This window comes from Planococcus citri, chromosome 1 (genome assembly GCF_950023065.1).
Source record: "Planococcus citri chromosome 1, ihPlaCitr1.1, whole genome shotgun sequence".
Taxonomy (NCBI): domain Eukaryota; kingdom Metazoa; phylum Arthropoda; class Insecta; order Hemiptera; family Pseudococcidae; genus Planococcus; species Planococcus citri.
The window spans coordinates 89,535,214-89,559,811 of NC_088677.1; the positions used below are offsets into that span (position 1 = coordinate 89,535,214).

A 24,598-nucleotide genomic window follows, 5' to 3' on the forward strand; every position below is an offset into this window, starting at 1 on the left:
TGCGATTGAAAAATTCTATGTCATTTGAAATGCTTTCTCTCTGATATGACCAACAATAAGACTCGTATCTTTCCCAGCAAAAAAAAAAAAATGCTCGCAGCCACTCGACACTTCCTTAAACTCTTAAATAATGCAGCTATCCGGGAATACAAACGATATATATTTGATCGGTATTGTTTTACCCCGCCATTCGTTGCCTCGCCATCGCCATCGCATCGTCCAAACTGTGACCGACGACGACGGTTTGCGTCGAATTTCAACCATTCATTCGCTCCCAGCTCGACCGCTTTACGCACAATTTCCATCGCTATTGCTATACCGCACCGTAGCTGTAGCCGTACGTTACATCAAGTTTACGTAGACGAGACGTAGTACCACGTATCCCTATGTCAGCCTTGTTGATGCCCCGAATTGAAAGCGTGTTTGGAATTTTCTTCGGCAGTCGAATAAATTTCGACGTAAACGTTTCTGACATTTTATTCGATAGGGGTACCGCAGACCTATACATATTGTAGATGGATACGAAAACGAAAACGAATACGAGTATACGAGTAATGTAACGTGAAACAGCATCATGTGTACGAGTTCGACTGGCTTCGTATTTATTCTATGTACGAGTAACTTGCGTATACATTTTAGACCACGTTGCTTTAAATTTCGTAAAAACCTTCCCACAATAAGGAGATGGAGAAGTTCAAAAAAAATTGATAAGCATCAACCGCGAGTGCAAAATATAGAAAAAGGGGTTAAAAACTTGCCACCATCGAAGAAGGGAAAGCAGGTCGGAGCTTTGAAAAAATTTCCAATACCAAAGTACGTAACTACATACTAATACTACCAAGTACCAATACCGAAAACTTGAAGATATATACCGCTGTGCTTTACTTACAATCTAGAGTAGATAGATACATTATAATAGCACATCATTTTTGTTGAAGCGTGACAGACACGTGAAAAAATTTCTTTTCAAAACGATTCTCGAGATCTGCTGTATACGTACATACGAATAGGTCTAGTTAATAGGGATTATAACGAGGTGTATAAATTTGCGCCGAGCCAAGAGCTATAGTACGAGTAGCACAGCCTAACACACACACAAGATGCTCATTTTCTGCCAAGTTCGCTCGGCGGAGCGTTTTTCATTCATTTTCTTCAGCTGGTGAACGTCGCAGTTCATTCTTTCCTTTTTAATAATAAATTTTCCATTCGTTTCGATGATCACGTCTCGTTTAGGTATATAGTCTATCGAATCTCAGTAAAGCGCGCATTTTTCAGTATTTTTTGACCGATTTAAAAAATCAAACGACGTGACACTATTTGACTGATAAATGAGGTTTCATATATAGACACCCAGATTTCAAACAGCAGTGGAAGAAATCCAAACACAAAAAAAAACAAACAAACAACACGAAGGTATTTTTCATCTATTTGAGCAACTCACGTCAACCACTGAATTTTTGAAAAAACTTCAGTTTACAAAATGGTGGTCATTTTAATTGAAAGGTCAGCCGAAATCGCAGATTTCGCATTTTCACATAAGACTCGTGCGAAATTTTTTCAACTGGACAAGCTAGATCTAAAAAGCAGCCAAAGATCTATCACCAGCCCGAATTTCAAGCGCTCAAGATGCATTTTTCGATTTTTGAAAAATTTTTGAAAATCAAATCTCAGCCAGAAATGAGAAAAAAAAAATCAAAATTTTACCAAATTGATCTAGAAAGCTAAAATTTGAGACAATACCCTGTTTTCGACCTGCCAAATCGATTGGAAACAGTTTCAAACCGTTTTGAGCAATCTGGAGCCTTCAGAAGAATTTTGAAACATTGAAATTTCATCAAACAGGGATTGTACTAGGTTACTTCTTAAGTAACCAAGTTACTAAAGTTACTAATGGTAACTTATGGTTACTTTTTAATAATGTTGATTACTAAAAGTTACTTTTTCCGAAATCTTTCACCAATTTCCTTTTTTTTTTCAAAATTTTATTTTGATGATTTTTCTTTTGAAATGTATGTACTTACTTAGGGGTTTTTTAATTTCAACAGGTAGGTACATATTATTATTTTTGAATTTCTCGATGGTTTTCAGTGGATTTTCTCCTGTTTTGATTGATTTTTCACATCTTGAATTTTGGTGGTGATTTTTTCCAAAATAATTTTTCCATGATTTTGCTCTGAATTTTGATGAAGATTTTCGCCTGCATTTTTTCCCAATTTTATCACCTTGAATTCTCGTGATTTTTTCATGAAAATTTTCCCTCTAGCTTGTGTGATTTTATTGCTCAAATAGTGCGGATTTCTCCTCGTTTTGATTCGATGACTTTTTTTGAATTTTGTGAATTTTTTTCTTTGCTGATTTGGTGAGTTTTCTTTTGAATTTTTGTAGATTTTCCCCTATTCTAACGGGTATGATTTTTCTGAATTTTCTCCAGTTCTATTTTCTCAAGTTTTTCAACGATTTTCTCAGAATTTTCTTTTTTTCTATTTTCAAATTTTGGCAAAGTTTCTACAGTTTTGACTCACCTTTTCAACTTTGAATTTTCACACGATTCTGTGGTTTTTGTTCTAAATTGTGGTCATTTTTTGCCTGAATTTTGACTGCGTTTTTTTTTATTTCGACAGTTTTTTTTTGAGTTTCGTGCTTTAAAAAAACACGTAATTTTTTTTGGCTCACTTTTTTGTAGAATTGTGATTTTACTTCTTCCAAAAATCATAATTTCCTTTAAATTTTGTTTTTTTTTTCGTGAAAGGAGGGAAGCTTCTTCGAGATTTGATGAAATTATTATTTTTTATTTTCACCTTTTGTGGTGGATTTTTCTGCATCTTGATATGTTTCATTCGTTGATCCCTCTCTCTCTTTTCCTCTTCCCTTCCAGTTATGACATATGAGGGAAGGTCCTCCGGATTTCCTCTCTCTTTGAACAGTTTTTTTTTCAAGTTCGAATTATTTTTTTCTGTTGAATTCTCTTCAGTTTTGCTACAAAATTTTTCTCGAAAATTTATCGATTCGTTTCCGAATTTATACCTAATTTTAATTCTTGCGAGTTCTCTGTCCTGAATTCTCACCTAATGTTTTTGCTGAACTGTATTTTCGAGAATTTTCTATTTCCAAAATTTTTCATAATTTTGTTTTGAATTTTATCGATTCGTTTTTCTGTCCAAATTTTTGTTCGTAATTTCGGCGAAACCTTTTTTCTTGAATTTTTTTAATAAAATTTTCTCCTAATTTAGCCCCAATGTTTGGTAATTTTTTCTGCTTAAATTTTTGCGGAATTCTCCTGTTTACAGATTTTTTTCGAGTTTTTGAGTGTTTTTTGGACTTTGAGACTCGATGATTTTGATATAGTGAGAATAGGAATTACTGACTTAGGGAGTTAGAATCATTTGAATTGGTTAAGGGGTGAAGTCAAGAATTATTCCCTAGAGAGTGAATAATTACTCGTACCAGGATAGCTCGTAGAGAAAAGACCTTAAGTAAAACCAATCCACCATATACACAAAAATCATACTAAACTACCAATAAAGTACTCAAGATCGCAGAAATATTCTTAAAAGCAATTTATTCATGTTAAAGTACGACAAAATACACATTAGGATTCATGGAGGATATAACATAATCAGCATTATTTTATGTTCGATAGTGGACTCAACATCTACTAGACAACTCGCATAAAATAGAGACTCGTAATATAATTAAGTTTAAGCTTAACTAACATTACTTGGCGATGCAATTATGTATTATTTAATTAGACTAGGTGTGTTACGTCTCTCATAATATTATTATTTAACTAATAAGTCTATTTCACAACTTACGACACTGTGCTTATTTTCTGCCTCTCCTGTGATCCACTCATACTAAGATCGGCGACAGAATTGGGTTACTTTGTTTCATATTTCCCGATAGGTACCGGATCAGAGAAATATCCGTAAAATGGGTAATTTAAATTATTTAAATGAACGTATTTAATTAATTCACATTTTTGAACAAATTATCCACAGTGGTAGTGGGCGAAAACAGTTAAGAGGGATGATGGTTTTTAGACCATCATTGCCTATACGTCTTTTGTGACCAAGAACCAGCCATCGCGAGTGGCTTATTCCAAGTGAGGTTCGTGGCTGGAAATCCGATGCTCGTACCCTCGAGTTTTCCCTCGATCTACGAGCCACAGGACAAATAAATCATTTCCCCTAGGATATGTAAGTCATTTCCCCTATATGCGTAGTTCTCACGTTGCCATACCTCTGGTATAAGTAAATCGTATACGCCTACGCTAACGAAGAATATTACGATTAAATGTACGAAGGGATTAATTTAATTATCGCTAAGGCGATCAGGGCATATTCCCTCATATCAATTTTATTTATAATTTTTTCGAGGATTTCTTGATTTTTTTTCAAGTCTTATTCTTTTGAATTCTCGTGGATTTTATTTTTCAATTTTTTGACGATTTTCCCCAAATTTTCGTGTTTTTCTCTTGCGTGTAAATTTTTGTCAAGTTTTCGCAATTTTATCGTTGAATTTCGTAAATTTTATTTTCAATTGTTGCAATGTTTTTTCTCGAAGTTTAATGCTTTTTACCCTATTTTTTTTGGTGGAGTTTTTTTACTTTTAATCGAATTTTTATTCTGGAATCCTCGTGATTTTTTTCAACTTTTTAAATTTTGACAAAACTCTGTTTTTTGGTTATTTTGAATTTCGCGATTTTGATTTATTAAAAGATCACGAAGACGTTTTTCAACATTATTTTTCGATTAATTTTCTTTCTTTCCAGATCTCGATCTTTGCTCTGTTTCCTGTTTTGGTCATTTTCTCTCAATTTCAATAATTTTGTCACCTTTTTTCCATTTTTTTTTGAATCGTGTCAATTTTCGACAGTTTTGATGGAGTTTTTTTTTTTCATTTTGAAGGCACGTACACTTGTTTGTATTTTAATTTTTAAAATGATTTTCACAAATCACTTTTTTTCCAAATTTGGATTGCTCTCTCCCCTCCTCTCCTCCACCGTTCCCTTTTTTCTTGTTAATTTTAATAAGTTTCCCGATCTAAACTGATTCTTCTTTCTTATGGAATTTTTTTCAAGAATTATTGTTTATTATTTCTTAAGACTAGAATAATTTTTTTCCCTCAAATCCTCGCTCGTGTCAACATTTCTGCTATTTTACGATTGGTATTTTTGTGCTTGATTTTTTGAAATGATTTTGATTGAAAGATTAAATTTCGTTCCTCACTGTTTCGGTAGACTTCCCTCTCTTCTTTCAATTTTTTCAGTAGTTCAACACATTTTTCGATCATGTTTCCGGAATCCAACATTTTTCTCATACGTTTTTTTTTGTATTTTGATCTACGAGTAGTTTGCTTTCAAAATTTTGGTAAATTAGATATCTGTTTTGAGCTTTTGCTAGTTTTTTTTTCTTTTTCAAAAATGGTTTGTATTCGAATTTTGATGTTTTTTTCTGTTTTTTGAAAAAACTGCTATCAAAATTTTCGTTATAGAGGTACGTTTTTTTGTTTTTTTTTGTAATTTGAAATAGAATGTAATGTTTTGTAAGGCATTGAAGTTTTTTAGTTGCCACTTTTTTTTTACATCAACATTTTTTTTGGTTACTAAAGTTACATTTTTTGAGAAAAATTTGAGTACGATCCCTGATCAAATGAAGTTGGAACTCCGAATTTTAAATTGACTGCTGGTGATATTGTGTCATTTTTGGGCCTCCTTCAAAGTTTTGAAAATCCTCGAAATCTTCAGTAGATTTTTAAAAATCGAAAATTTCCACAAAATGTCATCAAATGCAGTTGACTTTTTTTTTGTTTGTAAAGTTGGCTGTAAAATGTCCCCTGAGATGTCTTCTTTATGGAAAAAGTTGTCCCAACGGATGGGGAGGGTAGCAGTTATTCCTATTGTCACAGACCAGATTATTATACAAATGATTTTCAACAATCGGTCTATCATAAATGAGGGGAAAAAACTCGACCAAAAATAACCCCAAAGATGTTTAAAACCGACCAATTCAATACACTACGAAGTGAAAATCAACTATTTGTAAGAATTTATTTGAGTTTTGCCTTCTGCTATAAAGGTCAAATTTCGTACAACATCGATATTTGGTAGCGAGTAGCCGATGGCTAAACTCGCCCTTGGTATCGTTCAGTTCTCAGCACCACAAATAAAGGCTGCACTCCGCACACACAAATCGAAAGCTCGCCTCGCCGCTCTGTAGTCTGTACGCAGCACACGCGACCACAATACCTAAAATTTCACTCGCCGTTTTTGCCAAAATGGCAACAATATTTATCGGATTATCCTGCGATGCGATTCGATCCTATCCTATGCGATACGATGAAAACTCTCGACTCTCTATACTACAACAAGAGGGTTGTACACTCTCCTTTAACAAAATGTTTACTTTTGCTCGTTTCTCCCTTTCTTCGCTTTGTCTATACTATAGTATACTTTCTCATCTCGAGCTTCTTTCTTATATATACACGAGTAGTAGGTAAGGTACCTACTCGTATACTCGTATAGTATACGACACGATGGCAAATATTTGATTTCGTTTCGTCGTTTCTGACGTGTTCGAGAATCCGCCAATCCGCCAATCGTTCGATTACCACAGCAACATTCAGTTACAGAGTAGGTACACGCTACACAAGATTACATAGTATACATTCGTCGAGTTTAATAAGAATAGTCTCTTATTCGACCTAAGGGTTTGTAGTCGAAGGGTCGCTTTTCATTTCTAGTGCAATCAAACTCCACGATGAAGAAAGCGTAACTGGTAACTAAACGTAAAATTGCCGCAATTTCTCCACTATTCTATCACCATTTTGAAACGCAAATTGACCTTTGGTAGTCCACCCTTTGAAAATTTCTATTCTAAGCCCATTATCTGACGTTCTTATACATACACAACACACACACACACACACTAAAAAAACAACAACATTCCAAAATGAAGTATTTTAGATGTTTTCTGTCAAAATGAACTGCTTTGAAACTTTTTGATGAAAAAGCGACACTTTTTGGCAACATAATCGAGTTTTGAGCAGTTTTGGAGACTCCAGCACATTTTTGAAAATTTGAAATTGTCGGAATTGTCCCCAAAAAAATTTCCAATTTGTCATCTCATGACAAATCAACTTCGTCTATAGGGTTTAGGCGCTTCAACTGTGGAATTTTCATAAGAGGGGGGGGGGGGGTCGGAACCCAGAATTTTGGTCAAAATGTGAAAAAAAAAATGTCAAATATCTTGTGACGTATCGTTTTATGCGTTTTTGAAAGCGTGGAATAGGAATATCGACTTATTTATTTGATTTGCCCCACCTGGCCTCCCTCAAACGCGTCTTCTCAATGGTCCTCCGAATTCCCTAGAAAATGGAAAACCCGAGTGACGTACGATTTGCTAGGTTTTTTTTTAGGAATGCTGAATACAAGTAATTCAATTCTTTTTTAGTTCGGCCCCTCCAACGCCTCCCCTTCCACAACTGAGCGTCAAAATTTCTGGAAAATTGAAGAAATCGTGTGAAATATGGCTTATTTTAGTGAGGTTTGAGGATATTGAAACTGAATATTGCTTATTAGATTGTTTTTCAAACCAACCCTTCCTCCTTCTCCCTCAAAAAAGGGGATATCCTCCAAACACGTCTCCTCATTGGTCCTCCGAATTCCCTGAAAACTGAAATAACCGAGTGACGTTTGATTCGCTAGGTTTTTTTTTTAGGAATGCTGAGTACAAAATATTGACTATTTTTTTTTGTTCGACCACTCCAACCCCTTTCCCTCCCCCCACCCCAATTGAGCGTCAAAATTTCAGGAAAATTGAAGAAATCGTGTGAAATATGGCTTATTTTAGATGTTTGAGGATTTATTAGATTGTTTTTCAAACCAACCCTCCCTCTCTCCCTCTCCCCTTAAAAAAGGAGATATCCTCAAAACACGTCTCCTCATTGGTCCTCCGAATTCCCTGAAAACTGAAATAACCGAGTGACGTATGCTTCGCTAGGTTTTTTTTAGGAATGCTGAGTACAAAATATTTACCTTTTTTTTTTGTTTCGACCCCTCCAACCCTTTCCCCTCCAATTAAGCGTCAAAATTTCTGGAAAATTGAAGAAATCGAGTGAAATATGGCTCATTTTAGTGAGGTTTGAGGATACTGAAACTAAATATTGCTTATTAGATTGTTTTTCAAACCAACCCTCCCTCTCCCCCCCCTCAAAAAAGGAGATATCCTCCAAACACGTCTCCTCATTGGTCCTCCGAATTCCCTGAAATCTGAAATAACCGAGTGACGTTTGATTCGCTAGGTTTTTTTTTAGGAATGCTGAGTACGAAATATTGACTTTTTTTTTGTTTCGACCCCTCCAACCCCTTCCCCTCCCACCCCCAACTGAGCGTCAAAATTTCAGGAAAATTGAAGAAATCTTGTGAAATATGGCTTAGGTATTAGATTTTTCAGGATACTGAATATGAGTACTTATGAAATATTGTGTTTCGATCCCCCCCCCCAAAAAAAAGAGATTTTGAAGATGATCGACAAAATTTTGAAATCGACTGTAAAATGCTCACAAGAGAGAGTGGTTGTTGAAGTAGGTTAGGCAAATGCATATCACGTTCGTGAATATAGGTATTTTTTGACAAAAATAGTACTGTACTTACGTAGGTAAGGTTGTCTGAAGAAATCTTGAGTGAAAAATGACGAAATTGCGCTAGGCGTTTGCGGCCTTTGGCACGTTTCGGTGTAAGATTTCAACGCGTATAAGAAAGGTCGGGTAAGTGGTGGGGGTGGCGTTCGCTTTTTCTTTCTACTTACTTTTGTATGTATCTGCGCTGCTCTCGTTCTGCTATGTGCTAACGCTAACGTATATAAAATGGAAGATGGTTCATCATCGAATGTGTATTAAAAATTCGGCTCGTTTCTCGTCGAGGAGCTCGGCTCGCTGCGCGAGTAGAAAGAATTATAATTTAGAAAAGGCGCTTCCATCTCTCTCGCTGTGTGTTGGTTTCTCATTCTGTTTCTTCATCGGCATCGGCATCCCATTTTCGCGTCGCGTCGCCCTCGTCGTCGAGGAGGGAGGAGGGAGGAAGCAAGCGCACGGTAACAGAGCAATAAAGACCCGACGCCGGGAGAAGGTAGTTTATAATTTTATTAACTTTAACTCGGCTATGTTGTTACCTTTGAGAGAGAAAAATATGACGAAGGCGAGAGTGAGGGTGTGGGGTATCTCTTTTCGTAGCAGGCTCGGGCTCGTGTGTATAGTACGAGTATTATGAAAAAGCTGCTCGTCGTTGTTGGAAACGGTCTCCGAACGTCTGCGGCAATTTTGTCGGCTCGTTAATTGAGCCGAAATGAAATTTTCTCGACCGACCAAGGTTTTGGGGGCTGGCCGGCGCGTAGCTATTTATTGTACATAGGTGTGTGCGATTCTCGGGTGTATATTTTGTACATATACGACTACGAGTATGTGTACTTATACTCGGCTCTCGATAATTGGTAACATGGGATGGGGGCGATGGCGGGGCCAATGGCCACCTTATTCGCGATATTGGTTTTACGTGTTGTGGCCTGCGAGATGATTAAAATTTTCATCATTGTCGCCACGCTCTCGCGTTCGACTCGACTCGTAGGTACATACTAATACGATTAGGATTTTTATTGAGTTTTCGAAAAATAATTTCAATCTCGTGGTTGTTATTAATCCAATCTGCGAGGTAGAATTTGGTTTGGATGATCGATTTATGTCGCTTGTGTATCATTTTCGGTCTTATATCTACACATGAGGAAGGAGATTCGAGTTGTGGGTACCTTGACTTACGAAGAGATACATTTATTGTATCGTAACGTAACGTAATGCAAGCAATGTAAACTTATGTGCATAGCAAGCATTGGCCAACGGTCTTCGTTAGGCATTTTTCCACGTGACTGCAGGTCTGTTTATTGTAGGTACCTACCTACCTACCTAGTTACGTATAAGCTGATATTTGTGTATCTGGGCGAACTATGCGCATATTTCTACGTATGCTATGGTATGGCCCGTACGGTTAATCGTTTTCTTTTCTCATCTTTTTCGAACAGTAGGTCTAGAGATATTCCGAGTCACGTTTGGTATTGTAGTAAATCTACGTGATGTTTTATTGTCCGATGTCACGTTTCGTGCGCAAGTATATGGTACATACGAGCACATACGAGTATACTAGTCTACCTACTAGGGCAATCGTATAGGTTTTTTCAGAATTTTTATAACACATCAGCATTGTCCAAAGATAGTCCTAAGAGCTGATGAGTTTTCACATCGAGGTGTAAGAGTACGAGTATAACAAGATGAAGAACAGGTGCGTGTCGAAAGTTCCGATTGATCGAACATGAGCATTGAGCAAGGTGTGTTAATGTTCTACTTCCGTCGTATACCTACTTGGTGTTTCTGTACAGTGTACAGTCAACAGCTGTGCTATAGTACAAAGCTACCTGGCTCACATGTTGCTGTTATTTTCACGTACGTGTGTGGCGTATTTTATCCTTTTTTTTTAAAAGTGTTTTTATACGCCGAAATGATGAACCGAAAGACCGAAACAAATCAGGGAAAGGTTAGATCCGGCATAACCAGGGGTAAAGTTAACAATTATCAGGCTTAATTTTGTTCCATCTCTGTAATGAGATTAAGTTAGGGTATGTTTCTTTTTCTACTCATATTGCCTTTTACGTGCTCTTTCGGAGCCGATTCGTTTGACATTTGTTTTGAGTCGAAATTTTGTTGTTTTTTTATTTCCGGTGGAAGTCCTTTTTTATACTGCGCGAAAACTTACTACGTTATTTTTAGTCTTTGAGTTTCAGTGTTTTTGATTTTAAATTTATCATTTTGGCCCTAGGATTTCTGATTTTCAATTTTTGCTTTTTCAATTTACACGTCTTCTGGTTTGCCTGGGATTTCTGATTTATAGTTTTTATTTTTCGATTTTGGTTTGATTTCTGGTCTTTTTTTTCATTTCAAGTTCTTTTGTTTTTCAATTTACATTCTTAGGGGTTGAGTTTTCTAATTTTCAGATTTAAATCGAACATTTTTCCAGTTTTTAGTTTTTGATTTTTAGATTTCAGTGTTTGTTTCTCTTTTGTTTTCAGTTCTTGGATCTTTGGTTTTCAATTTTCATTTTTAAGTTGCCTGATTTCCAGTTATCACTGTTTTGTTGTATTTTCAGTTTTTAGTTTTTGTTTTTCGTTCCAGATTTTCAGTTTTTTTTAAAAATTTGTTCTCGTATTTTTGATTTTTTAAAAATATTTTTCAATTTTTAGGTTCTTTTTGGATTTTAACTCTATTTTCATCTTTTTATATATTTTAAGTTCTGTTTTTTTTTCAATTTTCACTTTTTGCTTTTTTGAAAATATTTCTCATGTTTTGTCATTTTTTCTGAAATGTTTTTCATTTTTTTTTTTTTTTTTTTTTTTTGGTTTTACATTTGTCAATTTTTAAGTTTTTGATTTTTTTCATGGCAATGCAGTTTTTTTCGAGTTTTGGTGTTCAATTTTTATTCTAATTTTATTACACTTTTTTATATTAGTTTTCGGTCATTCATTTTCAATTTTCAGCGTGTTTTGGATTTTAGTTTTTTTTTTGCTTTTTTTTAAGTTTGCTGATTTTGTTTTTTTTATTGATATTTTTCAGTTGTCGATATTTGTTGTTAGTTTTCTTAGTTTTACTTTTTTATTTTTGGTTTTTTTAGGTTTTCTGATTTTCAATTTTCATGTTTTGATTTTTCTAGTTTTGGTTTTTGGTTTTTAGGTTTTGTTTTCGTTTTCTGTTTTAGATTTTTTCGTATTCAGTTTTCGATTTTGGTTCATTTTGGTTTTAAATTCACATTTTTTAAATTTGGGTTTTCTGATTTATAGCTTTCATATCTTGATTTTTTTTAAATTTTCGGTTATTGTTTTTAGTTCTATGTTTTTTTGGATTTCAGTTTTTTTTTGTTTTTCTTTTTTTGTCAATTTTCAATTTACACTTTAGATTAAGTAAGAAACACATGCACCCTACGTGTTTTTGGTTTTCAATTTTTTCTGCTTCAGTTTTTATTTTTTATTTTTTTTGTGGCCTGTTTTGGTATTTAGTCATCAAATTTTTTAATTTTCAATTTCCATTTTTCAGTTTCATAATATATTTTTGATCTCAGTTTTTTTTTCAGTTCGAGGTTTTAATTGTTTGGTTTTCGATTTTTAGTTTTGTTTTCAATATTTTTTTTTCGTTTTCTGTTTCAGTTTTTGTGTCGACTTTCATTTTTTTTTTTTCATTTTCTGGCTTTCAGTTCTTGTTTTTTGATATTGGTTTTCTGCATTCGCCTTGTAGGTTTTCAGTTATTGGATTTTTAATTTTCGATTTCCACTTTCAGTTTCTCGTATTTTTGGTTTTCAGTTTTTTTTTTTTTTTTGTTCTAAAGTTTCAATTTTTTGGCTTTCAATTTTTTTTCAGTTCAGTTTCTGTGTCAAGTTTTTATATTTTTTTCATTTCTTGACTTTCAGTTCTTGGTTTTCTGTATTCGGTTTGTTGGTTTGGTTTTCAGCTATTGGATTTTTCATTTTTCAATTTCCACTTTCATTTTCACGTATTTTTGGTGTTTATGTTTCATTTTCAGTTCTTCAATTTTCAGTTTTGGTTTTCAATTTTTTACTTTCAGTTTTAGTCTTTGTGGTTTTTTGGATTGGTTTTCTGTTTTCGATGTTTTGGTTTTCAGTTGTTGGAATTTTCTCATTTTACATAAATTTCCAATTTCAGTTTTTTGCAATATTTATTAGTTTTCAGTACTACGAGTGTTTTTTTGGTTTTCAGTTTTAGTTTTAGGGTAACCTTAAAACTAAAACTGAATACCAAAAAACCACAAAGACTGAAACTGAAAATGAAAATTGAAAATCAAAACTGAAAATTGAAGAACTGAAAATGAAACATCTAGTTTTAAATTCTTGTTTTTGGAGCTATGCATGTTTGTTTTTGATTTTACCTTTGGTGTTTCTAGTTTTTGATTTTCGATTTTTTGTTTTCATGGTTGGTTTTCCAAGATTTGTTTTGAACATTACGTATTTTCTTTTTTATTTGGTTTTTGTGGAGGGGAGGGGAGGGGGAAGGGGGGTTCTTGCATCCTCACCACGCTCTAAAGATATTCTTGGAATTACTCGTAAATTATGATGGATACGTTAGAATTATTTTATGCATACCTATTTTACACTTGGATGAAACATAAGCGTTGTAAAAAGCATTCCACAATACATAATTAACGCGAATTTTTTCCTTTGTTTGATTTCAGGTAATTGAACGATTCGACCTGTTTGAGAACGAGTACCATTCGTATTTCTTCCTGCTTACGATTCTATCGTGCGAAGAATGGAGTTCTCGGCATTTGTAGAATTCTGGCTGAATGTGTTTTGCGTCACCGTCGTCGTAGTTGTAGGTAAGAGATTTGAGAGTATATTAGAATCACAATAAAAGACGACGCGTACGAAGGAATTCCAAACTGGGGGGGGGGGTGACGATGCGGTACGATGCAGTTGAGCTTTTAGGGAACAGGCTATGGCTGTGTGTGTGAGAAGGAAAGAGCGTTGCTTATGGCTTCATTTGGTCACGAAAGCGCACTCGTACTGTACTGTAGTGTAGGGTGTAGGAGTGTAGGTGGTGTATTATTTCCATTCGCCGATAACCGATTTTGGTGGTACGTGGCGGCGGTCACCGGTGAGGTAATAATATTGCCGGTATACGAAGGATGAGAACGAAGAACGAGGAACGAGGGTCGTCGTACTGCATAATTGTGGGCACGAAATTGGCGACACTATGTATTAGTGTTGGTGACGGTTATCGCAGCTTTAGAGTTCGAGTTTTGGGTGGATGTGGATCGAAGGGGTTATGTTAATTCGTGTTTTTATTCGTCGTCGTATAAAATAGACTACCAACAACAGTGTGTTCGTCAAGTCGTTACCTCTATCACTTGGTTCGTACTTACGCTATAAAAATTCACGAAAATGGGTATGGGGATTTTTTGACCGTATTGTGGGTACGAGAATACGACGTATTCGAAGGGTCGAAGGCCGGCGAATGTAAATTACAGGACTGATGATTACCACGAACGCGATTTCGCGACCATGTCGCTATACGAGTATAAGGTATATACATATACTATAAGGTGAAATTTCCGCAGTCAAATATGATCCCTGGTGCGCGATTGGGTCGGTAAAGTAACTGCTTGCGGATGATGCAGCTTTGCCTTCTTCGTTTAAAATCTCAATTTACAATTACACGTGTTTGGTATTCGGTTATTCGGTCTTGTAGGGCACACGAGGTTGCAATTTTTACTCGGAAGAAAAATTACGAGCGCGTAATTTGGTTTCTCAGCTCATTATTATTATTAATAATACGCCAACTGATGATGTTCGTTTAAGTTGGCAGCAAAACAGAGAGTAGAGTTAGTTAAAGCATGCAGGGGTGAAGAAAAGTCGACACGATTTCTAGTAGAAAGAAACAGAGGAAGGAGGGAGGGAGAGGAAGCAGGAGCTTTTATTTTTACTAGAAATGAATTATGACTCGAGGTGAAATTAAGCCACATTAATCTTGTTATAGCGTACCACCGTACGTATAGTGTAAGGCATGGAATAAGGTAACACGAAATTCTATGTACAAAGTAGTCGCTCAGCGCTGATGGAGTGAGAAGCAAAGAAAACGAGAAATGACGAAGAGAGGCAGCAAAAAAAAAAAGGAGAGGAGAGGAGAGGAATAAGGAAATACTAACTTTCTTGCTGTGGTTGTGGTTGTTGTTGTTGTTGTTGTTGTTATAAGGGTTGAAAATTGTACGTAATCTACGAATATATACGAAACGTCGTCGTCGTCGTCGTTGTCGCTCTCTTGTTTTTGACGAGGCAATTTGTACAATTCGATTTGTACTGGCAGCCCCCCGAAGGCATTGGCCGCACATACAAATACTCGTACTAAAGATCCCAAGTACGAGGTCGCGTAACGCGTATGCTATACGCTGTTTAGTGTTTACTGTTCGGTGTATATAGTAAATGGTACTCGTACGTGCGTACGCTATTCGCCAGCTTCATGCCATGCACCACTCTCGAGTCTTGACATCATGTCGCTCGCTGGTTCGTTTAAAATTGTAATTCTTATCAAAAGTCGAGTTTCATTTTTTTCAGTTCTCCTCTTTTTTTCTCGCTTCGTTTCGTCGTTGTCGTCGCCGAGGGCTATTTTTTCTTACATATAATGAGACCTTGCTCGCCTTTTTGCGAGTATAGAGAGTGAAGCTCGTAAGGGTATAGGCGAACTTGGGTAGATTCGGTTTAGAAGAGTAGAATTTTCTAGGTGCATTTCCGCTCCACCCTCAACCACACTGATTGACTTCAAACATGAAAATGCCATTCGTTTGTGCTCAAATTTGTGCTGAAAATCTTTTCGTTCGTGCTTCCTTTTTCCCGAGAAATTGGGGAAACCTCTTGGGGCTGTAGAAACGAGGGAATTGTTGAAACTCTCATCGTTTGCTAAAAATTGTCGATAGTTAGTCTTGCTATTTTGCGAAAAGAATCAAAAATCTTGTTCTCTTAGCGAAGTTTTTCTTCTTTCACAACATCACAAATGCTACTTTTTTATCATCATTTCTAAAAACTGTGTTCATTCCAAAGATGTCAAAAATTTTGACATATTGCCAAAAATGTCAACAATGATAACTTTTTGTCATAAATGTCAAAAATAATGACTTTTTATCATAAATGTCAAAACTTTTGATTTTTTGCCAAAAATGTCAAAATTTTTGAATATTTCGGTCAAAAATGTCAACAATTTTGATATTTTTTGTCAGAAATGTCAAAAATGATGACTTTTTTATGAATGTCAAAAATTTGGACTTTTCGACAGAAATGTCACAGATTTTGAATATTTTGGTTAAAATTGTCAAAAATTTCAACTCATGTCAATAATAATGACGTTTTGTTGTACATGTTCAAAATTTTGATATTCTGCCAGAAATGTCAAAAATAATAACTTTCTATCATAAATGTCAAAAATATTGACTGTTTGTCATAAATGTCAAAAATTTTGATGTTTTTTTTTGTCAGAAATGTCAAAAATAATGACTTTTTTATGAATGTCAAAAATTTTGATTTTTTTTTTTTTTGTCAGAAATGTCAAAGATTTTGAATATTTTATTTAAAATTGTCAACAATTTCAACTTATGTCAATAATAATAACGTTTCATTGTAAATGTCCAAAATTTTGATTTTCTGTCATAAATGTCAAATAGGTACATGACGATTTGTCATAAATGCCAAAAATTTTGAATATTTTGGTCAAATGTCAAAAATAATAACTTTCTATCATAAATGTCAAAAATATTGACTGTTTGTCATAAATGTCAAAAATTTTGATGTTTTTTTTTGTCAGAAATGTCAAAAATAATGACTTTTTTATGAATGTCAAAAATTTTGATTTTTTTTTTTTTTGTCAGAAATGTCAAAGATTTTGAATATTTTATTTAAAATTGTCAACAATTTCAACTTATATCAATAATAATAATAACGTTTCATTGTAAATGTCCAAAATTTTGATTTTCTGTCATAAATGTCAAATAGGTAAATGACGATTTGTCATAAATGCCAAAAATTTTGAATATTTTGGTCAAAAATGTCAAAAAATTTGGTATTTTTTCTGTCAGAAATGTCAAAAATTTGGACTTTTTGACAGAAGTGTCAAAGATTTTGAATATTATTTTGGTTAAAATTGTCAAAAATTTCAACTCATGTCAATAATAATGACGTTTTGTTGTGAATGTCCAAAATTTTGATTTTCTGCCAGAAATGTCAAAAATGATAACTTTCTGTCATAGATGTCAAAAATAATGACTTTTTGCCAAAAATTGTGAATATTTTGGTCGAAAATTTTGACCTTTTGACAGAAATGTCAAAGATTTTGAATATTTTGGTCAAAAATTTTGATATTTTTTTGGTCAGAAATGTCAAAAATTGTGGCTTTTTTTATGAATGTCAAACATTTTGACTTTTTGACAAAAATGTCAACGATTTTGAATATTTTGATCAAAATTGTCAAAAATTTCAACTTATGTCAATAATAATGACGTTTTGTTGTAAATGTTTAAAATTTTGATTTTCTGCCAGAAATGTCAAAAATGATAACTTTCTGTCATAATTTTCAAAAATAATGACTTTTTGTCAAAAATGTCAAAAATGGTGGCATTTTGCCAGAAATGCCAAAAAATCTGACTTTTTGTCAAAAATGCCAATAATTTTGAATATTTTGGTCAAAAATGTCAAACATTTTGATTTTTTGTCAGAAATGTCAAAAATAATGACCTTTTTTATGAATGTCAACAATTTTGACGTTTTTATAAAAATGTCTAAAAATTTGACTTTTTGACAGAAATATCAAAATTTTAAATATTTTGGTTAAAATTGTCAAAAATCTCAACTTATGTCAATAATAATGACATTTTGTTGTAAATGTCAACAATGTTGATTTTCTGCCAGAAATGTCAAAAATTTTAACTTATTGCCAAAAATGTCATGAATAATGACCATTTTGTCATAAATGTCAAAAAATTTGACTTATTTACAGAAATATCAAAGATTTTGAATATTTTGGTCAAAAATGTTGATTTTTTGCCAAAAATGTCAAAAGTTGTAACTTATTGCCAAAAACGTCAAAAAAGATAACTTTTTGTCAGAAATGTCAAACATTTTGATTTTTGCTGAAAATGTCAGAAATTTTGATTTTTGGCTAGAAACGTCAAAAATTTCAACTTATCGCGCAAAAATGTCAAAAATTTCGACTTTTTTCAAAAATGTCTGCCAAAATTATCAAAATTGCTCTGAAAGTCCCACGTTTGGTCAAAATCGCCAAAATTCTAATTTTTTTGTTGTCAATAATCGTATTTCTGTAAACCGTGTTTTCAGAGATGTCAAATAAGTATGTCGTCTTTTGCCAAAAATCTCAGAAATTTTAATTTTTTTTTTACCAAAAATGTTGGAAATGTCTGATTTTTTTGCCAAAAATTACTACGAGTAACTTCTGGCCTATTATGTCAAGTCTTGCTTTTTGAAAAAAATTGTCTGAATTTTGTTTTTTTTTTTTTTTAATCAAAATTTCCAAAAACTGGTCAAAAAATGCCTGATTGTTTTTTTTACCAAAAATGCCAAAAATTTCACACTTCTCGCCGAAAGTCCTACTTTTTGTCAAAATTGTCATAATTCTCTTTTTTCATCAGAATTTCTAGAAACAGCGTCTCCAAAGTTGTGATAAATTTTAATTTTTGCCAAAAATGTCAAAAATTCCTAATTTTGAGTCGAAATTGTCAAAAATTCCTGGGTTTTTTTATCGACGATCTTCTGAATACCGGTTTTATTGCTGGCGTGACGCGGTTTTTTCCATCTAAGGCTCTGGTAAAGTCAAACTTTTCGAGTAAAAAATTTATGCTCGGAAATTACGTAATCACCTAATAGGAAAAAATGAATAGAGGGAGGGAGGAGGGCCAGTTGTGAAAAATTGGGTAAAAAAAAAAGTGAAATAAATCATCGTAAACTGTGTATCGTCGTCGTAACTCGGGAGGTTCTCATTTAATCACGCTGCTCTTCTTGGTCGTACTATACGAGTTTTCGCGAACGTATAAAAATACAAATAATTTTTCCCTCCTCGTCGTTTTTTTCTTCTTTGTTTTTCGCTCAGCTTCTTTTGCAGCCTTTTGGAAATGTTAATGCACCGGTGCGGTGCGACGACGGTGTTGAGAAAATTCATGGCGTGTACACCGTATACCTACGATGGCGTGGTGGGCGAGGAGAGAAGTGGGAGGGTTTCGAAAGTTGTAAAATTAATTAGTTTTCGCGAAAGCGCGATGGCGAGAAACTCTACGTCGAAAGATTACGTATATCTATATACGTTACGTTCGGGTGTATAAAATAAATATTTTCATTTTTCGACATCGCTGATATTCGTACGGGTACTTGGCCGTCTATACGTTTGGGGATCCCTTGTTTTGGATTGGGATTTTCAATCTGCCAAGCCCTTGATTGTCGCGAATCAGTCCAATCTGATGAAAATTGTAATCTACTCCTGGGCGACAAAAGGTACATCGCGATGTTTGTTTTGCTCCTGTTCTGATGAGGTACTCGCCGAATTTTAACGAGTTGGGATGAGTTTTGGATCTGGAGAGGCTAGTGATCGAAATGAACGTTAGAAATAATGAAGCGAAAGAAACTGCAATTCGGTTTTTGATCGGTACGTACCTACGTTCCATCAGTAATACACGAATATCTACGATGTGTCGAAAGAATTGAGGGCCGAGTGTCGCTATAGTTGGCTCGTTTGGAGAGTGATGAGTGGAGAGTGGCGAGTGGCGAGTAGGTAATTGAAATTCGTCGTACGGTCCGAGTTATCGTATCCGGTGAGGTGTTGTATGTGTAATTGTGTATGTACGACTACACGAATGCGAAGAATAACGGCTCTACGTGCTGCGAAAATGGAAACGACTTGGTCTGGTCGAAGACCTTATACTAGCTCGCTGCGTAACGAGTATCGATATACTTACTTATAGTTTTACGTGTTAAGGACGAAAAAAATACATGTCACGAGGGGTAGTTTGTAGTTTACGAGCTTTCCAAAATGCTAGCCGAGCATTTACTCGTACCTACCTATACCTATAGTTGCCAGAACGGCGAGCTATTACGTACAGATAGAGGTAGCAGCTTTCGAAACAGTTACGAAAGCTTTGAAAATTATCATGATTTCTGATGTAGCTTTGACCATACTTACTTACTACGAGCACACATACGTGTGAAAGATTCGATTCAAAAGTTCATTATGGTGCTGTAGCTAAGTATGTGTGGGGGGGGGGCTGGGTCTAGTACGCGAAATGCGAAAATAAACTGACGGGGTGGAACAACCGCGCCAATAACACTGAGTTAATAATCGACACTGTTTTGGAAAACGATTCGCGTTCTTTGCTTATTGCTATTCGCTCCCAGAGTTGATCCATCCTCGTTGAATGTACGAGTATAACTTTTATAGTACTCGTATACGAGTAGATACTAGAGACGGCTTAGGTTAGGTTAGGTATCTGTCTATTAACATCTTGCACGACTGCACGTATCCGTTTCCGTATTTTGTCTTAAAGGTACAGGTACCACCTACTTATCGAATTCCCATCGTCAGGTCGTCTATAATATAATGTTAGGTAATAGCTCCGCTGTCTCTGTGTGTGGATGCGCGGATAATGTGCATTTGTACGAGCAATTTTACTCGAGCAGAATACGAATGTAGATTTGCAGGCACATTCTCGAGCCATTCAAACTCCGCTCACCGCTGGTAAAACGGAAGATCTAGAAACAGTTCGTCCATATTTGATTTCATCCTCCTGGCGCAGAACTCGAATACTTGATTTGTGCATGAGATGAATAGAGAACCGAGAAAAGGAAAGAGTTCATGAACGGGGTCGGACATGGTTATCTCGCTTTTTAGCCAAGATTCCGTTTAAAAAGGTCTTTGCTTTTTCATTTTTAACCCCCCCCCCCTCCAAAAAAAAACAATCATACTTTGGTGACATTATTAACCAAAAAGTCTCGCCCTCATTCCGATTGTTGATAAGTAACATGTTTGCGGAAATTTTCACGAAGCTATGCAGGTACCACTCGTACTTGAATAGAAATTCGATAATAGTGTGGAGAGATTTATTGGCGCGACGATGAAATAATACGTCCTTGTATGTACTAGACAGACGTTCGAGTAATAAATTCTCGTCGTCCTCTTTGTTTAACAATTTTCTATTGATGGTAAATGAGTTAAAATACGAGAATATTTCATGCAGCTCTCGAAAGACAATACCTTCGCGTTACTATCACGTTTACCTGACATAAGAAAATAACGTCTTCGTGTTCGCTAATTAAATACCTAAGTTTAATTTCGTCACATTCTTTCCCTCGCAGATTTTGCTTTTTGTCTTGCTACTATGGCGACGACGACGACTACGACGTCATTTTTGTTATACACTCGCGTAGGTATCCGGAATGTTTCATTTTTTCAATAACATCCTCTGCTACCCTTAATCGTATCTGATTTCTGTGCATTTCTCCGTCCCCTTCCACCCACGCCGATAGACTTCTAACATATGCCATTTGTTTGTGCTGTATCCTTTCCTGAGAAATTTGGGGAAATTTGAGGGGTTATAAACGGAAGCCCCCCTCCCTACCAACACCTCTCTTCTTTCTCGCTTGCCCGTGTCCGGACATTGCAACTATGAAATTCTGGCAACCAGTTCCCTCGATCAAAATTTCCAAAAAAAGTCCTAATTTAAAGTAATAATTTTCAATTTTAAAAAATCACACAAGTTTTTCCTCAATTCCTAATTTTTTCGTCAGAAAACATACTTTTTTGTAAATATTTCTGATTTCTTTTTTACCAAAATCGCCGAGGAATCAGTTTTTAAAAAATTCATCAAAAATCGACAAAAAATTCGCTCAGGTACTTGAAATTTGTTCAGGGCTCTTTCAATTTAGTTTCGTCCTGATCAAAAAATTTTCTGCCAGTGGACATCTTCATCTCCCTGGTTAGCCCAATGACTACTTGAGGGGAACCAGCTAGGAAAAGTGAAATGCTAGAAAAGGCAGAAGAGATAACTTGAATACACATGTACTAAAAAAAATAAACGTCACGAGTAGGTAGAGGATATATCGAGAAAGAAGAGAGAGAACTCGACAGCGAGCGTGAAAACAATATCGACGTCGTCGTTGCTACGTAGAAGCATCGTGGAGTCGTGGAGGATGGCGGATGGCGTGGCGGGCGTAAAATCAGATCGCAGTCGAGCGAACAAATTGTTTTCAAATTTAATATCCATCATTTATTCGACGAATGAACTCCGCAGACGAAAGAATAAGAAGGAGAAAATAACAATAATGCTGATATTGGTAGATATACGTACTCGTATGTATACAGAAACACAATACACGTATTTGCTGTAGTACATACGTATGTATCGTAAATCGTACGACTACGTACTCGTAGTATGTAGGTACTTATTTAGCGTACAATGAGCGCAATATTACCGCTCACACTCTTTGTGCAAAGTTAGCCCCGCAGATATTGTTGCTCGCTGCGACAGACTGGTAATTCCTCATCGCGATGTTTTCTCCTCAGATATTCGACATTTCATTCTTTTTCCATTCGAAAGTTGCTCGAATGACGAAATTCGGTGTTTGAAAACACGGCGGCGGCTTCTGCGCCAGGAGGAATTCATTTTCGTCACACGCGACGACCGACGAAAGCATTAAATTTTCTTCTTCAAAAATCATACCCTTCTCTTCCCCTCCCCCAACTCTCTCGGCCTTGAAAAATAACCTAAATTCGGCGCTGAAAAAATTTCTCATCCGGAAAGTAATTTTTTCTTATACTTTCAACAGTCTTTTATATTAAAAATTCTCACTCTACATAAAATACACTTAGGCACCTATATAGTTTAAACAACAACGAACACAAAAGAAGATGATGAAAAACATCCGAGGGATTTGAGCCAAAGATAAGGGAACAGCTGTAAAAAAAAAAAAAAGGACATAGAAACGAATCTCGACTAAGCATATACTTAAGTAGCTATAGACAGAAAAAAATGGATAGCGTTGCGCAATGGTCGCGACGCGTACGACAAATTACTATATTAATTACGCTTATTTTTTCTTCGGATTTTGCAACATGGAGTTCGAGAGCAGATAATAGCGCTCCGATGAACGAGCAAAACAAACGAAATAATTAGCTAATTAATATTAATATCGCGAGTTTACCGTTCTTTTTTCATTTTTGGCTTTCTTTCATCGTGTTGACAAGGCGATAGTCGATGGATGGCGGGCGCGAAGAGGTGTAAAATTCAGAAGACAGTTTTCACGTACAGAGACTTGTTTGTGTTGCTCTTTTTTTTTTACTCTCGCTATTGCGTTGCGCTATTTACAGCTATTATGCATTTCGGATAAATATTTGTTGGTGGGTGATGTGGGGGGGGGAGACCGAACTGTAGGCGCCCAAAAATTGCAGGAAAAATAGAAAAAAATAATTTTGGAAAAAATTAGGTTCGGCAAAAACCGCGCCTTGTTCAACAATTTTCGCAAAAATCACATTTTTTTTCGACAATTCTACCAGAAATAAGACTAGAATTTTTTTGGCAATTTTACCAAAAAAAAACGGAATTGTTTACAATTTATGGTAAAAACTTTTAGGACAGAGGTTGGGAAAGAAGTACTTTCAGCCGCCCTGGATCATCCAGTATTGATGAATAACTACTTCATCAGTAACTGAGATATGATAAGAGGTAGCGCATAAATAACACTGTTGCAGGGTATTCTGAAATTTTCCATCGCTGGAATACTCGAATACATCGTACAAAAATAAGGAGCTTCTGAAAACACTCCAGCTAAAGTTGTTGGCAGCTGTGCACGTACGTACGAGTCAATTTCCATACCCAATACGCACGTGTACATTATACAACATACGAGTAGTATGTTTATGTTGTACGAGTTACTATATTGGACGATTTAAAAAAAAACGAGAGAGAGAGAGAAAGAGAGACAGAAACGTACGCACAGTAAAAAAAAATCGTACCACGCATCGACCATACATTCGATTGTATGTGCATTAAATTTCAATAGTCGAAACGCTAAAGCTAATAAACCAGATATCTACAACGAGTGAGCTCGTGGTACGGTTTGTGTAAAATTCAAGGAAATCATGATCAAGCTGCTGCGATAAAGAAAGCGTACTATAAAAAGGTGGCAAAAAAAAAAAAAAAGCAGAAGAAAGAAAATAAACGAAAAACATATCGTAATCGAATTTCAGTTTGTTTTATAGCGCGTTTTCACGACTTGGTTGCTGGCAGTTTCGACGAACGTTGTACGAATTACGAGCCTCGATAATCGCGAGAATAAAAAGTTATTTTATAATACGAATCGAATCAACAATATAGCACATACAGTCTTTATGGCGATAATCTCGCTTATTTTTGTTCTACTCGTCTATTTAGTCGCTCTTTTTGAGAGGGAGGGAGGGAATTTCTATAGACAGAAAGAGTTGCGGAATATCGATATGTGTAGGGCTTGATTTCTTTTCTCGAAATTGAGGGCATATATTTTCAAATATTACGAATAGAGGAGTTACGTAATCAGCCAATTTAGGCCGTGAACATCGCAATTCACACGAGGGTGATCCCAGTTTCCTCACAGCTATAGGCAAATTACTCGGAACGTCTACAAGTTGGTGAAGGGGGGAGGGGGACACAGCCTGTTCATTCGATTTGCGAAAAGGTTAAAAATACCGACTCTAGTACTAAAACGAAAAAGCAGAGAAATTGCTATAAAAATAATACGAGTACGTAATTTATTCGGTCGACTATGGAGCAGCGAGCAAAGGGGCAACGATTGCGGCCGAGCAAAAAAATTCGACCAACTGCGAAATGCCGAATGCCGAACGCCGAACGCGAAATTTATATAAGCTGCCGGACGTGATAACGAGAAAACAAATATTTCGAATCGTATCGTAAACATTATAACGCTAACGTACGAAATTTTCACAAGCATAAGCGTCCCGAATTTCCGGGCCAAAC

The 24,598-nt window shown here is 35.4% G+C and overlaps 1 protein-coding gene across 3 annotated transcripts in view; it reads left to right on the forward strand.

Moving 5' to 3' along the window:
* shg (shotgun) overlaps positions 1 to 24,598 on the forward strand; it is a 270,108-nt gene that overhangs the window by 205,265 nt on the left and 40,245 nt on the right. For 2 of the 3 annotated variants that reach the window (XM_065356719.1, XM_065356711.1), the window contains exon 2: positions 13,280 to 13,423. The exons of the other annotated variant lie outside the window; for it this stretch is intronic. In XM_065356719.1, the coding sequence (XP_065212791.1) occupies positions 13,357 to 13,423 (67 nt within the window). In that variant the 5' untranslated portion in view covers positions 13,280 to 13,356. The remainder of the gene's footprint in view (positions 1 to 13,279; positions 13,424 to 24,598) is intronic. 3 annotated transcript variants of the gene reach the window in all.